We start from the raw sequence: 13,745 nt of genomic DNA, 5'->3' as shown, positions 1-13,745 counted from the left end.
AGCCCAGAAGGTCATGTGTCCTCCTGTCGCCTGTGGGCTTCCTGCTGGTGATCCAGAGGATCTCCCTTCATCTCCTTCTCCCTCCTCGTCTCTCTGGCTCCCCCCTCCTTCCCCGAACGTCTCTCTCCTGCTGTAAAAATCACCCCTGGCACCCCTGGGTCTGTCACTGAGTGACGAATGAGACAAACAAACGGGCAGTCAGAGCCAGGGACTCGGAGATCCAGCTGGGCTCCCAGGGATTAAAAACCAGGCCAGAGGCACACTGAGACACACGTCTCAACCCAAACACGTTCAGGAAGTGAGGAAAGGCCCACTCCAACTCCCTTTTCGAACCCCTTTTCTAATGTCATTGTTTTCCTGCCACTGCAGTCTGAGTGCCTGCAGGCAAGGCCTGTCTCAGCCACTCTCCTGCCCCCCGCACAGACGCAATCACCCCAACTCCGGGCTCCCCCACTTCTGCCGTTTATGGGTTCAGTTCAGGTTTTGTCATTTTGGGTTTCTGCTTTGCCCACTCACATTGCTCAGACGGGGACGTCTGGTGAGTTGGCACCGCAGGATTGGTGCAGTGACTGGGATGAGTCCATCGCTTGCATCAGGCAAAAAACAGGATTTTTTCCCCCATTTTACATTCCTTACAACTAGACTGCATGCTTTCTCATGAGCACGTGCTGTAATTAGGTTCAATAGGCTCCCTTACAGCCTCTGCTCCTCTCCAGGACTCTGACCCAACCGGCACCAGTGTCATAGTGCAGATCCTGCTGCTTGGCACTTGAACAAGTGGGGAACTGGTTGAAGAAAATCTGCAATGGAGCCGAGTAGGAGGGTGGCAGGTGAAGTAGTATGGTTTCACAAGGCCAACCTCCAGCAGCAAAAAAGAGCAACACATATGCCTGAGGAGTGACTGCAGACAGTGGTGCCTGTGCGAAACGTGCCGGAGTGACTCTTCTTCTCGGAGCTGTGTGGCAGTGGAGCTCAGGGTGAGACAGACAGACAGACAGACAGACAGACAGACAGACAGACAGACAGACAGACAGACAGACAGACAGACAGACACACACACACACACACACACACACGCGCGCGCGCCACCCTGCAGCTCCCAGCTGGCTGCCCACTGGAGCCCAACAGGTGTGAGCCTGGTCAATACCTGGATGGGAGACTCCTGGGAAAAACTAAGGTTGCTGCTAGAAGGGGTGTTAGTGGGGCCAGCAGGGGGCGCTCACCCTGCAGTCTGTGTGGGTCCTGATGCCCCAGTATAGTGACAGGGACACTATACTGTAAAAAGGCACCGTCCTTCAGAAAACTGAGGTCCTGACTCTCTGTGGTCATTAAAAATCCCAGGGTGACTCTCGAAAAGAGTAGGGGTGTAACCCCAGTGTCCTGGCCAAATTTCCCCCTGGCCTTTACCAGTCATGGCCTCCTAATAATCCCCATCTCTGAACTGGCTCAATCACTCCTCCCCACTGAGAGCTGGTGTGTGGGGAGCAGACTGGTGCATCATCCAGGTGGGGCTGCACACTGGTGGTGTTGGAGTGGATCCCCATTGACCGTAAAAAGCTCTGAGTGGAGTGTCCAGAAAAGCGCTATATAAGTGTAAGAAACTATTAATTCAATTATTATTATGTACACATGCACACACCTTCATATTTCTATACAACAGGACCACTTCCTTTGACTCTTGTTCTGTTTTATTCACTACTTTCCACTATGCCAAGAGTCAGCCTCAACACAGAAAGAAAACAGACCCAAATAAGTCTGTCACTTTTAGATTTTGCAAAAGAAGACATTGAGTTTATAAATGTCTGTTTCTCAGGAGTCTCTGCCTCCATTGAGATATTGTCTGAGATCAGGGCCGCGGAAACGCAGGCAGACCTGCACACACACACACACACACACACACACACACACACACACACACACCTGCCCTCAGCAGTCTGAATAATTCAGGAACGGCACCGAGGTCTGGTTACAAGAGCTGTTTTGAAGTCGAACCCAGCCTGGCTCACAGCTGCCAGAGACACAGACACCCCTTTCTGCCCCGGTCGCCCCACACAGACCAGCACGGTGTAGCTTCGGAGCCCAGTAACTGATACTGAGAGCACTGACAATACCCAGCACACCTGGCGAATGGTTACAGCACGAGGCACCACACACATAAACTGATGGAAACTTTTTTAAACAGGATACATATTATACCACTTTGAAAAAAATATATGACCTTGGTCTGCCCACTTAATGTCATTCCTTAAGTGTGGACTAACAGATTGCTCATCAAGCCTGTGTGTGAAAATGCTTGGAAGGCAGAGGAACACCAGAGAGTTACTGTACAAGGACAGAGCTGAGATAATGGCTCCGGGTCCGGAGAACAGTTGTGCGTGTCTGTGTCGGTAACTGTCTGTGTCTGTGCGTGTACGTGTGAGCCTGACTGTGTTGGTTATTGTCTGTGCCTGTGTGTGTGGTTGAGTCTGATCCTGCTCGTTATTGTCTGTGTCTGTGCGTGTACGTGTGAGTATGATCTTGTTTGTAAGTGTCTGTGTCTGTGTGTGTACGTGTGAGTTTGATCTTGTTGGTTATTGTCTGTGTCTGTGCGTGTGGTTGAGTCTGATCTTGCTCGTTATTGTCTGTGTCTGTGCGTGTACGTGTGAGTCTGATCTTGTAGGTTATTGTCTGTGTCTGTGTGTGTGGTTGAGTCTGATCTTGTAGGTTATTGTCTGTGTCTGTGCGTGTACATGTGAGTTTGATCTTGTAGGTTATTGTCTGTGTCTGTGCGTGTAAGTGTGAGTCTGATCTTGTAGATTATTGTCTGTGTCTGTGCGTGTACGTGTGAGTCTGATCTTGTAGATTATTGTCTGTCTGTGCGTGTACGTGTGTGACTGTGTGTGTCTATCTATCCAGGTTATTGTTTATGTGCGTATGTGACTGTGTTTGTTATTGTCTATCTGTGTGTGTATGTGTGAGTCCGACTATGTTGGTTATTGTCTATGTGCGTGTATGTGTGTGACTGTGTGTCTCAGTGTCAGTTATATCAGTTCGTGTACATATGTGTATTTATGTGACTGGGTTGGTTATTGTCTATGTATGTACGTGTGTGACTGTCTGTCTTTATTGGTTATTGTGTATGTGCATGTCTGTCTGTGTGTGACTGTGTCGGTTGTTGTCTATGTCTGTGTGTGTGACATTGTGAGTGTGTGTCTCTCTTACTTCATTCTTTTTAAACTTGGCCTTAAGACTCTTCATCCTGTAGGCTCTGTAGCTCAACCACTCTCAGATCCTAAAGGAAAAACAGAAAGAAACACATACTGTATGGTTTAACTGTATAGTCAATAGACCAATAGACTTTTTTTAATCTCGTTGTAGATATACTTTCTGACACTTAAGGGTGAAAACAACTCAAACTTTATGGGAAATACAAAGGCTTTCTTACAAAAATAACTGCCTTTTGTTTTTTTAATTCACAGAAGAATCGAGCACTGTTAGATGTGGTATAAGAACACGTCTGGTGTAATACGTGCCTTAGGAATTAATTTCTACAAAAATACTTTACAAAGTTAACCGTGCTGGGAACAGTATGTGCGGAGTACTCACATTCCTAGGCACTAGACAACACAAGACGCGAAATACAGTTGTAGTAATGTTAGTAAATTTAAACTAAATTCAAGAGTCGTACTGTACGCACCTGCGTCGCGCGCCACCTCTCGCTGACGGCTGAGGAGAGGGGAGACTCGAGCCGGGCTCGAGCTCGCTGGGCTCGCCTGTCTCGCTCCTGATTCGACCAATCAGCTGCAAGAGGGGGCGGAGCCTGAGGGGGCGGGTCCAGTGCCTGGCGTGACTTCGAGACCCCATATGAGCACAGAGAGCATCTCTCTTCGTGTCAGTTGACAAAAAGATCTTAGAAAGACACAAAAACACATCCCGGCGAACAGAACTGCGTGAGAACTACCACCAGGAGGTCGTACTTGGTACAAAGTGTGGATCAAGCCGCCCTGTCTTCCTTTGAAAAACAGCTGGTTGAGATCCTCTGGTCTATTCGCTACTATTGATTAGCAATACAGGTCTACAGGTGTACTCAAACAGTGTATTATTATAATGAATAGAACTAAGAGTAGTTAAAGTAGTAAAATTATAAGTAGTAACTTCTTATAAAGTAGGCGTATGTATACAATCAATTTAAACAAAATACAGAATAAAATATTTTGATCGCTTTTCCGAAACCTCAGTCAAGGGGAAAGTTAAACCGGGGTTTCGGCTGCTGTCGGGAACAGGGGAGCGTCTCCTGCCTCTTGGCCCCTCCCCCTGATGGACACGCCCCCCGATGCGTGCTTACGTCGGCGACGCCCCGATGACGTAGGGACGAGGGGGGCGGGTGTTGTATTGATGTGCTAGCGCGAACTGTTAACAATAGTCACAACCAGAGCATTAAGTTTATGATTTTAAGCACACAAAAAAAAGATACGTGACTGTTTAGAGCCGCAGTCCCATAGCTACAGGGCGCAGGGCCATGTCTGTTAACTACGCGGCGGGACTCTCTCCCTATCCGGACAAAGGCATCTGCGGTCTCCCGGAGGTAAGAGCCCGAAAGCTAGGCCGCAGCCTCGGACTTTCCTGTAGCGGAGAACTGGAGGGACTTGTTTACCTGTGAGCACAGCGCCGGCGGAAGCAACAAAGCGCCGGTGTCCGGCGTGTTACTGGACAGCGGCCGTGTGAGCTCCTGCACTGACTGACAGGCGGCGGTTCTGTGCAGCCCGGCGGCTGGAGAGATGTTCTGTTAGAGCAGGGCTGGACATCCCTGGGATACTTCACCAGTATCTGGAGTTAAAAACTGAGATGTGTTATACAGCAGCTGTAGCGCTAGTATTAACAGCATTAACCTGAAACACGTACCAAGTTCTGGGGGGAAAAGCTTTTAACCCTCGGGGGCGAGGCTGGGGTTCCGGTTCCGGTTCCGGTTCGGGTTGGGCGCTGCGGTTCTGAGGGCACAGGTCCCGCTGTGTCCCAGGCTGTTCCTGTGAGTCTGAGTCTCCCCCTCTCCTTGCGTGCAGGTGTTTGACAGCCAGGAGGAGCTGCAGGAGAAGGTTCGGGAGCTGGCCCGGCTGGTCCGCGAGTCCCGATACATGGTGGTCCACTCTGGTGCTGGGATCAGCACCTCCTGCGGCATCCCGGACTTCAGGTACGCACCCACCTGCCGGACACCATGCTGAGGTTCTGTACCGGCCCAGCGGGTGCAGGGAGATGTTCTGTACTGACCCGGCTCTGTGGTGCTGACAGGTCCAGGGAGGTGTTCTGTACCGGCCCGGCTCTGTGGTGCTGACAGGTCCAGGGAGGTGTTCTGTACCGGCCCTGCTCTGCTGTGCTGACGGGTCCCGGGAGGTGTTCTGTACCGGCCCGGCTCTGTGGTGCTGACGGGTCCAGGGAGGTGTTCTGTACCGGCCCGGCTCTGTGGTGCTGACAGGTCCAGGGAGGTGTTCTGTACAGGTCTGGCTCTGTGGTGCTGATGGGTCCAGGGAGGTGTTCTGTACCGGCCCGGCTCTGTGGTGCTGACGGGTCCAGGGAGGTGTTCTGTACCGGCCCGGCTCTGCTGTGCTGACGGGTCCTTTGACTGCTGAAGCGTGTAGCCAGCAGGGAAGCAGCCAGGATGAGTAGATGTGTCTGCAGATACTGTGAAGAGCCAGTTAACACAATAATAATAATAATAATAATAATTCCTCACACTTATATAGCGCTTTTCCGGACACTCCACTCAAAGCACTTTACAGGTAATGGGGATCCCCTCCAGCACCACCAATGTGCAGCCCCACCTGGATGATGCGACGGCAGCCATAGTGCGCCAGAACGCTCCCCACACATCAGCTCTCAGTGGGGAGGAGAGTAATGAAGCCAGTTCAGAGAGGGGGGTTATTAGGAGGCCATGATTGTTAAGGGCCCTGGGATTTTTAATGAGCCCAGAGAGTCGGGACCTCGGCTGCCGGAGCCGTGGGGGAAACGTCTCGGGCATCGTGGAGAAATTTCCAAGGTGTTTATCGTTTTGTTGTTTTGTACCCCAGTCTCCCATCCCTCTTTGTACCCCTTAATGTTTGCACAGTTCATCTCTGTATTATTATTATTCGTTCAATTAAGAGGAAGGGTAGCCGCCAGTGGGTCCCTTAGCTGCTGTGCTGCTTTATAACCACCAGGGGGAGGCAGTTCCCCATGGTGGCGCCCCTGCTGTTCTGGCTGGCTCTAGGGTTGCCATGGAGACAGATGCAGGTCAGTCTGGGTCTGAGTTAGACACACAGATGGCAACAGACACATGGAGTCATTCTTGTATAAAAAGGCTATAGAAAAAGATGTACTTAACGTTTTCATGTCTTAAATTCTTGAGGTGTGTCTTGTTGTGCAGAAAGGGTATTTTCCAAGAGTGTATTTTTTTTTATTAAGTTTGAGGAGAGCCTACTTTTGGGCCAGCAGGGTGCGGAGAGGGGGGTGTGACGCCGGGGACCGTTTCCCGGGCGCTGGCGTGTGTGCCGGTCGCGTGTGGGGCCGTGTGCCTGGTGCACACGCAGGGGGGGCCCGGTCACTGCCTCATCGGCCCCCCCGGCGAGCGTTGGCGGAGCGCGAGGCCCGCGCCCGGGTCGCTGGGGGCGAGGCTGGCGGGCGGACGCAGTCGAGCGAACGCTGATGGCGCGCTGTCCTCTCGGGCAGGAGCTGTGTGTGTCACAGGCAGGAAGAGCTGCTGGGAGAGTAATTGGTTGCTTAATTGATTATTGATTGGTGGGACTCAGGGCAGGTGTTCTGTGGCGTCCCCACCCCCCTGTTACATCTGTGTCACAGCCTAACGCCTCCCCCAACCCCCCCACTAGGCCTGTGTCACAGCCTAATGCGTCCCCACCCCCCCCCCACTATGTCTACATTGTGGCCTAATCAGTCTCGCTGTCTCGCAGGGGCCCAAACGGTGTGTGGACGATGGAGGAGCGAGGCGAGTCACCCAAGTTCAACACCACCTTCGAGGAGGCGCGGCCCAGCCGGACACACATGGCGCTGCTGGCCCTGCAGAGAGCCGGCTACCTCAAGTACCTCGTCAGCCAGAACGTGGACGGCCTGCACATGCGCTCCGGCTTCCCCAGGTAGCAGAGCTGGCTAGCGCACCCTGCCCTCGCCGGCCGGCCTCGCGCTCCCTCCGAGTCTGACCGCTGTCTCTCTCCGCAGGGACCTGCTGTCCGAGCTCCATGGCAACATGTTCGTGGAGGAGTGTATGAAGTGTGGCAAGTATGTCTTCTCACCTCCCGCAGTCCTCTCCCTGTGGTGCCCACTCTCTACCTCTGTCTCTGCTCCCTCCTGCCCCCAGTCCTCTCCCTGAGGTGCCCACTCTCTACCTCTGTCTCTGGCCCCTCCTGCCCCCAGTCCTCTCCCTGTGGTGCCCACTCTCTACCTCTGTCTCTGCCCCCTCCTGCCCCCAGTCCTCTCCCTGTGGTGCCCACTCTCTACCTCTGTCTCTGCCCCCTCCTGCCCCCAGTCTTCTCCCTGTGGTGCCCACTCTCTATCTCTGTCTCTGCCCCCTCATGCCCCCAGTCCTCTCCCTGTGGTGCCCACTCTCTACCTCTGTCTCTGCTCCCTCCTGCCCCCAGTCCTCTCCCTGAGGTGCCCACTCTCTACCTCTGTCTCTGGCCCCTCCTGCCCCCAGTCCTCTCCCTGTGGTGCCCACTCTCTACCTCTGTCTCTGCTCCCTCCTGCCCCCAGTCCTCTCCCTGTGGTGTCCACTCTCTATCTCTGTCTCTGCCCCCTCCTGCCCCCAGTCCTCTCCCTGTGGTGCCCACTCTCTATCTCTGTCTCTGCTCCCTCCTGCCCCCAGTCCTCTCCCTGTGGTGCCCACTCTCTACCTCTGTCTCTGCCCCCTCCTGCCCCCAGTCTTCTCCCTGTGGTGCCCACTCTCTACCTCTGTCTCTGCTCCCTCCTGCCCCTAGTCCTCTCCCTGTGGTGTCCACTCTCTACCTCTGTCTCTGCTCCCTCCTGCCCCCAGTCCTCTCCCTGTGGTGTCCACTCTCTATCTCTGTCTCTGCTCCCTCCTGCCCCCAGTCCTCTCCCTGTGGTGCCCACTCTCTACCTCTGTCTCTGCCCCCTCCTGCCCCCAGTCTTCTCCCTGTGGTGCCCACTCTCTACCTCTGTCTCTGCTCCCTCCTGCCCCTAGTCCTCTCCCTGTGGTGTCCACTCTCTACCTCTGTCTCTGCTCCCTCCTGCCCCCAGTCCTCTCCCTGTGGTGTCCACTCTCTATCTCTGTCTCTGCTCCCTCCTGCCCCCAGTCCTCTCCCTGTGGTGCCCACTCTCTACCTCTGTCTCTGCCCCCTCCTGCCCCCAGTCTTCTCCCTGTGGTGTCCACTCTCTATCTCTGTCTCTGCTCCCTCCTGCCCCCAGTCCTCTCCCTGTGGTGCCCACTCTCTACCTCTGTCTCTGCCCCCTCCTGCCCCCAGTCCTCTCCCTGTGGTGCCCACTCTCTACCTCTGTCTCTGCCCCCTCCTGCCCCCAGTCTTCTCCCTGTGGTGCCCACTCTCTACCTCTGTCTCTGCTCCCTCCTGCCCCCAGTCCTCTCCCTGTGGTGCCCACTCTCTACCTCTGTCTCTGCTCCCTCCTGCCCCCAGTCCTCTCCCTGTGGTGTCCACTCTCTACCTCTGTCTCTGCCCCCTCCTGCCCCCAGTCCTCTCCCTGTGGTGCCCACTCTCTACCTCTGTCTCTGCTCCCTCCTGCCCCCAGTCCTCTCCCTGTGGTGCCCACTCTCTACCTCTGTCTCTGCCCCCTCCTGCCCCCAGTCCTCTCCCTGTGGTGCCCACTCTCTACCTCTGTCTGCTCCCTCCTGCCCCCAGTCCTCTCCCTGTGGTGTCCACTCTCTATCTCTGTCTCTGCCCCCTCATGCCCCCAGTCCTCTCCCTGTGGTGCCCACTCTCTACCTCTGTAGTCACTGGTACTGAGTGCAGGCTCACTGTGTGCTGTGCGTCGACCTCAACAGTGTGCAAGGCAGCGGGGGCTGGAGGGCGTGGCCACAGGCGGCGGGTGGTGGGTGGAGGGCATGGTCACAGGCAGAGGGGTGGAGAGTGTGGCCACAGGCAGCCGGAGGGTGTGAGGAGGGCCACAGGCAGCAGGGGGCCAGAGGGCGTGAGCGGGGCCACTGGCAGAGGGGGCCGGAGGGCGAGGGCAGGCCTGTGCTGACACTGTGTTGTGGCTTGCAGGCAGTACGTGAGGAACACTGTCATCGGGACGATGGGTCTGAAGCCCACAGGCCGCCACTGTGAGGTGTCTCGCTCCAGGGGGCTGCGCACCTGCAGGTAACTCTTGCTGTACATTGGACATGCTGTCCACTAGTCATGTGCTAGCTGCGCTATATAGTCACACTGCTGACCGCGCGGTCTCGCTGCACTATGCCGCGTGAGGACCGCGGTGTCTGCTGGCCGTGGGCTGACCATGCTGTCTGGACACCTGGACGCACTGGCAGTGTAGTCTTGTGGGATCTGAAACCTGCGCGTCTGTTCGCCTGCAGGGGGAAGCTGATTGGCACCATCCTGGACTGGGAGGACGCCCTGCCGGACAAGGACCTCAACCGTGCCGACGAGGCCTGCAGGTGAGGCAGAGGGCAGGAGTCGGGATGGGGAGGGGAGAGAGGAGCAGCAGGGTGTTAAGTGTGAGAATACCAGTAGAAGAGGGCACATCTGTCAGTCCACCAGCCACGGGCCAGCACCGGGCTGCAGGGTGCCATTGCCATGGTGTCCCAGTGTCAGCATCCCCAGGCCCGGTGGCTGTCCCAGCTCCCTCAGCTGGGTCACTGAGCTGCTGTCCCTCTCTGGACACAGTGGACCGGTCCTGCACCAGGTCCAGTCTGTCCTCTCCATCGAGGAGCCGGGGTGTGATCGCTGGGTCACTGAGCTGCTGTCTGTCCTGCTGGAGTGTCTGTCCTTCCCCGTGTGCCCCAGCTGAACCATGCAGAGCTGTCCTCTATCTTTCTCTGCCCTGTGAATTGTCTTCAGGACTGACGCCTGCCTCACCGTGTCCCACAGCAGGTCACGTCAGCGAAGGGTGGATTTCGCACGTTTGTGATGAGGTTTTCGGCAAGAGACCGTTGTAAATGCGTCTAGCTGTGGAGCTCCTGAGCCATTGCAGGTTTTGTTATGGACAGCACACAACCGTGAAACCCACAGGGGACAAGGAGATCTGAAGAACTTAAAGGGTTAGTTAGGGTGAATTAGTAGCTCAGGGCCCAGGGCGGCAGTAGCAGTAGAGGGGGTACTGCAGTTCGGTGAGTGTAGCCTGCACCCCTGTTCCTCCCCACTCACAACCACAAACACGGGAGTTTCCTCATCCTCCATCTTGTTTTCTCGCTGCATGGCTGTCGAATCCCCTCCTGCCGGTGATTGTTCGTTCCCAGCAGGCGGGGTGCTTCTTCGGAACGAGGCCCGGTGTTGCGGCCCCTTGATCGCATCGTTCGCTGCAGCTGCGCGGCTGCGGCTCAGGGATGAGCTCGCGGCGAAGGAGGGGGGTGTCCGCGGGAGACCGCGGCGGCGGCAAACCGCGGAGATGTATCTTCTTGTGCCTCCTTGCGCACAGGCAGACAAAGAGCACGAGCGCTGGAGGGTGATGAATTCTCTGCCCCCTGCTCTCGCCTCCTAGGCAGAGCTCGCCTGAGATGAGCTCTGCACTGCTTCAGCGCAGGTTTCCTCCGGTGCTGCACCTCGCCTGTCTGCTCCACTCGGGAATCAGTTTCCTGGGGCGCAGCGTGCTGATGGCGCTCAGGTCTGATGGAGCTGTGAGCTGCAGTGTGGAGAGAGCGCTCTGTCAGTCTCCCGGCTCTGCTAGCAGCAACAGGAGGCCCTTCTGACACAAAGGGTTGTGGGAGTGTGGAACAAGATGTCCTGCCATGATGCCGAAACCGATACCATGTTTTTTTTCAGGGAAACGCTGATAGGACCCTCGGATTAATCAGTTACCATCTAACAAACGAGAGAGATGCACTGAATGTCTCCCCACCTTTGGGTGTGACCAACGTTGACCGTTGTGCTGTGTGTTGCTGTGTGCAGGCGGGCTGACCTGGCCGTGACCTTGGGCACCTCCCTGCAGATCAGGCCCAGCGGGAACTTGCCGCTCATCACCAAGCGCAAGGGGGGCAGGCTGGTCATCGTCAACCTGCAGCCCACCAAGCACGTGAGTCACAGGCTGACCGGACACTGACCGGACACTGTCCAGCACGCTGGCCAGTCAATTGGCTGGCTAGCTGACTGAACACTGTCCAACGCGCTGGACATCCTGCTGGCTGGCTAGCTGACCATACACTGTCCTGCATGCTGGCTGGACATTGACTGGCTTCCTGGGAGATACTGCCCACCATGCTGGCCTCCTGAAACCTTGACTGACTGAGAATCTGTTACTTGGCTGACAGTATGACTTTGACACTGACTCTGTCTGGTCTGTTTGAACGTGGTTCACCCTCTGTCCTTCTGCCCCTGCCCCAGGACAAGCACGCTGACCTGCTTATCCATGGTTACGTGGACGAGGTCATGACCCAGCTGATGAAGCACATGGGGCTGGAGATTCCCGAGTGGGAGGGGCCTGTGGTGTGCGAGCAGTCCACCGATGTTGCCGGGGAAACGAAGTCCCATGCTGATGACTTCAAACCCCCCCTTACCGCCCCCCTCGCGCTGAAGCAGGAGGCCGGTGTGGAGCTCGGAGCCCTGAAGAGAGAGAGCCGGGAGAGCACGGGCGCGGAGGTGAAGACAGAGGAGGCCACGGGGAGCAAGAAGGAGGAGCCAGACGATTCCCTCCAGCTGAAAACGGCAGAGAGACATCCAGCGACAGAAGACGAGGTGACGCGACATAAGAGCGCCGAGCAGGAGACGCCGGGGAAGGACACCTCCCTCAACGGGGTGCACAACGGTCCCCCTTCCCCCTGCCACCCTGACAGCACAGGCTGCCCTCCCCTCTGCAAGAGAGCAAAGCCACTGCTGGCCTAGAGCGCCCTCCTCAGGACACTCATGGAGCTGCACAGGCGAGTCCAGTGCACCATGGTACAGCAAAGCGTAGACTGGTGTATACGGCAACATGCGGTACTGGACCAGTGCAGGGGCCGCTGTCTGGCCCACGGCGTGACTTGGGCCCAATTCTCCAGAGCCTCATGGTTCCAGTCTGGTCATCTTGTTAGCCAGCTGTGACCGTGATTGGTGGGTTCCTGCAGGGTTGTAGAACTGACCAAGCTGCCTGGCAGCGCCCCCCTTATGGCTGGCCTGGGCAGCTGCGAGCTGGCTGTGGTGTGAATGAGAGAGAGCTGCACCTGTCCTGCCCCTGATGCCTGATCTCTGCTGCTGGAGCAGTGGGGCTCGCGGGGTGGCGTGGGGGTGCTGCCTGTCGCGATGCCTCATCTCTCCAGACCTGCTGCGGAGCGGGTAAAGAGGTTGTGACCCCAGCTACCCCGGCTTTGGCCAGAGGGTACTGGAGGGGTTGCAGTCCAGCTATGCGGCCCCTTGTAATACAACAGTAGGGCCACCAGCCGGTTCTGCGGGCAGCACCAGGTGCTGCATCCCCTCTGTGGGCCGTGAGCCTCTGGACACAGCTGATCCTCGCCTGCAGGTCTCACACAGACGCGCGGCTCCTCATCATAACACTTCCTTAACACAGGGGCGCTGTGCGGCACTCTGGGATACGTGTCTGTGCTGCCACTGCTGTGGCCAGGATGGGGCTGTTATAACGTACCCCTGAACTGGGGAAGGGGGGGTTAGTTTGTCTTTAATGGAAAGCTGCAAAGACATCACACAGACCTACCACAGTAAACCTGAAACTTTAACAAGTCTGTCCGAATTTTTCGGAAGCCTCTGTTCCCATCCCTCAAAACGGAAAAAGAAAGTTTCGCAAAAAAAGGCCATCGCCGGGCCCTTGCTCAGCCCTGTTCTGACAGCAGGCTTGGCGGGAGTCGAGCCGAGGACAGTGCGATGTCGGACTGGCCCAGCAGGTGGTGCTATTTTACGCTACACCTTTCCTGCTCCACTCTGTTTTATTAGTATAATTTTGTATTGTTTCTGTTTTATGGGTTTGTAATAAATCTCTACAGATTGTTTACAGTTTTGTTCTAGAATTGCATTCTTCGTGTTAAAGCTGTGTGTCAGAAGCACAAGTCTCATTCCCTCAAAAAATCAACTTATTCTTTCTTATTCTTTACAAGAGCTTTAGTTTATCTTTCATCTTTAGTTTCTGAATTGCACTTGAATAAGTTCCTAAAACTACTTTCCTGCGCTTAAAATGTATTTAATAATGTTTAGAGGGACACCTTACTGGTCCATTTGTTATAATAGATGTATTTCCCAGGCAAGATTAATCTCGGTTGTTTTTCTATCTGGAATTTTTCTTGCTCTCCTGGCTGTGAAGTACAGTGTTGTTTTTGAGGGGCTTCAGAGTGAGAGAAGAAAAGAGGGGGATCTTCAGAGGAGCTGGAGGGAGAGAGAGGGGGATCGTCAGAGGGGCTGGAGGGAGAGAGAGGGGGATCTTCAGAGGGGCTGGAGGGAGAGAGAGAGGGATCTTCAGAGGGGCTGGAGGGAGAGAGAGAGGGATCGTCAGAGGGGCTGGAGGGAGAGAGAGAGGGATCGTCAGAGGGGGTGGAGGAAGATGGAGGGAGATCTTCAGAGAGGCTGGAGGGAGGGAGATCTTCAGAGAGGCTGGAGGGAGGGAGATCTTCAGAGAGGCTGGAGGGAGGGAGATCTTCAGAGAGGCTGGAGGGAGAGAGGGGGATCTTCAGAGGATCTGGA

General features: G+C 55.6%; 1 protein-coding gene across 1 annotated transcript; it reads left to right on the top strand.

Annotated features, from left to right (window-relative positions):
- Positions 1–4,220: 4,220 nt before the first annotated feature.
- sirt6 (sirtuin 6) lies at positions 4,221–13,064 on the top strand. Its single transcript, XM_069185906.1, has 8 exons — positions 4,221–4,564; positions 5,040–5,167; positions 6,918–7,100; positions 7,183–7,242; positions 9,195–9,290; positions 9,503–9,583; positions 11,034–11,157; positions 11,466–13,064. Exons 1-8 carry the CDS (start codon positions 4,499–4,501, stop codon positions 11,961–11,963), a joined length of 1,236 nt encoding a protein of 411 aa, XP_069042007.1. The 5' UTR covers positions 4,221–4,498; the 3' UTR covers positions 11,964–13,064.
- The last annotated feature ends 681 nt before the right edge of the window (positions 13,065–13,745 follow it).

The sequence above is a fragment of the Lepisosteus oculatus genome, chromosome 29, assembly GCF_040954835.1.
Source record: "Lepisosteus oculatus isolate fLepOcu1 chromosome 29, fLepOcu1.hap2, whole genome shotgun sequence".
NCBI lineage: Eukaryota > Metazoa > Chordata > Actinopteri > Semionotiformes > Lepisosteidae > Lepisosteus > Lepisosteus oculatus.
This window is presented reverse-complemented; position numbering and strand designations above follow the sequence as displayed.